The sequence below is a fragment of the Condylura cristata genome, unplaced genomic scaffold (genome assembly GCF_000260355.1).
Source record: "Condylura cristata isolate star-nosed mole 26May11 unplaced genomic scaffold, ConCri1.0 scaffold00027, whole genome shotgun sequence".
In the NCBI taxonomy this organism is placed as follows: domain Eukaryota; kingdom Metazoa; phylum Chordata; class Mammalia; order Eulipotyphla; family Talpidae; genus Condylura; species Condylura cristata.
In genome coordinates, this window is record NW_004567128.1 from 175,910 (window position 1) to 178,817 (window position 2,908).

The 2,908-nt window shown below is 56.6% G+C and overlaps 1 protein-coding gene across 1 annotated transcript in view; it reads right to left on the reverse strand.

Moving 5' to 3' along the window:
* Positions 1 to 2,908, reverse strand: part of LOC101620645 (arylsulfatase D-like) — a 21,402-nt gene that overhangs the window by 17,648 nt on the left and 846 nt on the right. Inside the window, exon 2 of the mRNA XM_012730228.1 lies at positions 1,933 to 2,277. Coding sequence (XP_012585682.1) covers positions 1,933 to 2,277 — 345 coding nt within the window. The remainder of the gene's footprint in view (positions 1 to 1,932; positions 2,278 to 2,908) is intronic.

Consider the following 2,908-nt stretch of genomic DNA (forward strand, 5'->3'; position numbering starts at 1 on the left):
GTCACAGCATAGGGCACGACTGTTAGGAGATGGAATACTACTCGGCCATGAAAAGGGGGGTACGGTTCCCGTTTGAGAGCACGTGGATGGAACCAGGGGGTAAAGCTGAGTGAAATAAGACCATCATTAGATGCTTCCACTCGCACGCGGAACCCACAGGTCAGAGGAGAGCACATCCGAGAAACGTGGCTGCGGAGTCAAGGGGCAAGGGGGAGGCAGGGAAAGGAGGGGGGCCCACGGATGGTGGCGGAGGGTGATGGGGGTGTGTGGTGACAACCCCCGAAGGGTGTGACCCTTACTCCTCTTCAGTCACCGCCTAGGACCCAACGCTTAAGAGATTATATGCGATGGAATACTACTGAGTCATGAAAAAGGATGGAACCTGCAGAATCCGTGGAGGGGCTCCACAGGCGGTGTCTGCCCCGGGGCAAGTGGCGTTGCCTCAAATCACCTCTTTTGTTGATAAAAGTCCCCCACATTCTGTGTTTCCGGTAAGTGCCTTTGTTTCCATAGGAATGGAATAGTACTCAGCCATGAAAAGGGAATGGATCCTTTCCGGGGCTGCCTGTCGGGAACTCCTCGGCTGAGTCGTCTCAGTCAGCTTCCTCCCCTCCGTTTCCACCCACGTGGCCTCACACGGGAAAGTCACGTCCTTTATCGTGGCCGAGTAGTATTCCGTTTCCCTAACAGTTGTGTCCTGAGCTGTAACTCTTACAGGATGGCACCCCGCAGGGGTTGTGAGAGCACCCCACCACCAAGGCCCCCATCACCCACCACCACTGACTACTCAAGCTCTCAGGAACCAGAACCCCGAGTTTGATCAGATGGGGGGGTCCGGGGGGTCTGAGGACAGAGTCGTTAACAATGAGGGGCCGGGCGAGATCAGCCCGGAGACGGAGATCCCAAAACACACCCCAGCAGAGCACGCAGAACAGCTGGGTGCAGGAAACCAGAGAAGAGGAGTCGAGATCCCCGGTGTAGACACAAAGGGCCGGGTAAGGAGAGACTCAGTTGGGTCCAACAGCCAGACCCTGGGGTGCAGCTGGAAAAACGTGGGGACTTACAGGGACAGAAAAGGCGCAGAGCCGGCCTCGGGGTGGGGCAGAGAATGGCTGTAGGTTTGCGGAAATGATTCTTACACTTACAGGAGACAGAAGGACAAAGCAACTGGCGTTTCATTGCCAGGGCAGAAGCCAGTTCTCACAAGCCGGTGTGGTGACAACACACCCGTACTTCACTGCATCGATGAGCCCCGGGGGCACTAGGACACGCTGGCACATTTCCCAGGAATACTATACAGCCAGGAAAAGCACACACCAAGCCAGGTGTTGTCACGACACCACCGAAAGTTCACCTCCGAATTAAAAAAACTGCACAGATGAACCCGGGGGCAGGGGGCACACTAGGACACAGTGGCACGACTTTCCTGGGAATACTATAGAGCCAGGAAAAGGACACCAAGCCGGGTGTTGGGAAGACACCATCGGTGGTTCACCTCAGAATTAAAAAACGGCATAGTTGAGTCCAGGGAGGCACTAGGACACGCTGGCACATTTCCCGGGAATACTATACAGCCGGGAAAAAGGACACACCAAGCCAGGTGTTGTCACGACACCACTGAAAGTTCACCTCCGAATTAAAAAAAACTGCACAGATGAACCCGGGGGGACCACTAGAACACGGTGGCACATTTTCCCTGGGAATACTATACAGCCAGGAAAAAGGAGGCGAGGTTCTCATGAACAACCCATCAGAAGCCACGTGTTTAGAACTCTGACGGTATCACTTTCTGGCAGGCACCCCAAAAAGGCGGTTGGCGGATCCCCAGAGAGCTGGGACAGATGGAGAGACCCCAACTTCATTCTCTGGGAGCTTGTATGTGTGACTCTAGTGTTGATCTCTGGACACGGGGGACCGACTACTGGGGGTCACCTTCCTCATCACACCAGCACATGGGAAAGGACCCGCAGCAGGGCTGCAGCCACGGCTTCCAGACGTTGTCCAGCGTGTCCAGCTGCAGGGGTACTGGGGTGAGTGTCTGGCGATGCCGTTCCACAGCGCGGGAGACTGTGTCTATCACCTGATGGAACATGGGCTCCGTGTCTGGCGTGAGGGCGTGGGCTTCGGAAGGGTCTCTGGAGAGGTCAAAGAGCAAGGGCGGGTCGTGGCGGTCGACTTGGTCCCCCGAGCACGGACACACCCCTCTCCCGTAACAGGCTCCTGCGCCTTCCGGGTGGAACCGCGGGGTCACGTAGTGGACTTTCCAGGTGGCCCCACCTGCAGCACAGAGGAGAAGCATAGAGGGTTGGAGTGGAGGAGCACGGCGTGGAGAACAACAGGAGGGACAAACCCACCAAATGCCCATCAAGTATGAACAGGTCAATGAAAATGGTTCGTCCGCGTGCGGAATATCACACACCCGTGAAAACGCGCGGAATAGTATACACCCGTGAAAAGGAGGCCTCCTGGATGCACCTTGAAAACGTGGAGCTCACAGAGAGACCCAGGTGCGCAGGACACACAGTGGGGGGCTCATTTCTAGGAAATATCCAGAGCAGGCCAGTCCACAGCAGGGTGTGGGCTTCTGGTGCCAGACACTGGGGTGGGGTTGGGGGTCGGCTTCAGGGGCGATGAGGGTGTCTTGGAACTACGCAGAGGTGACAGAAACCTCTGCAGACGGACGGCCGAGAACAGATCAACGCACTGAACGGCTCAAAGAAAACGGTTCATCCACGCGTGGGATATTATACACCCGTGAGGGTGCGTGTGGAGTATTATACACCCGTGAAAAGGAGTCTCTGCCATGAAAAGGGAGCTGGACGGCCGAGTCCCTCGGGGGAGAGATGGTACTGGCAGGAGGTGGGAGCGTGGAGAGGGCGCCAGGAGGAGGAGCAGAGATCACCACTCA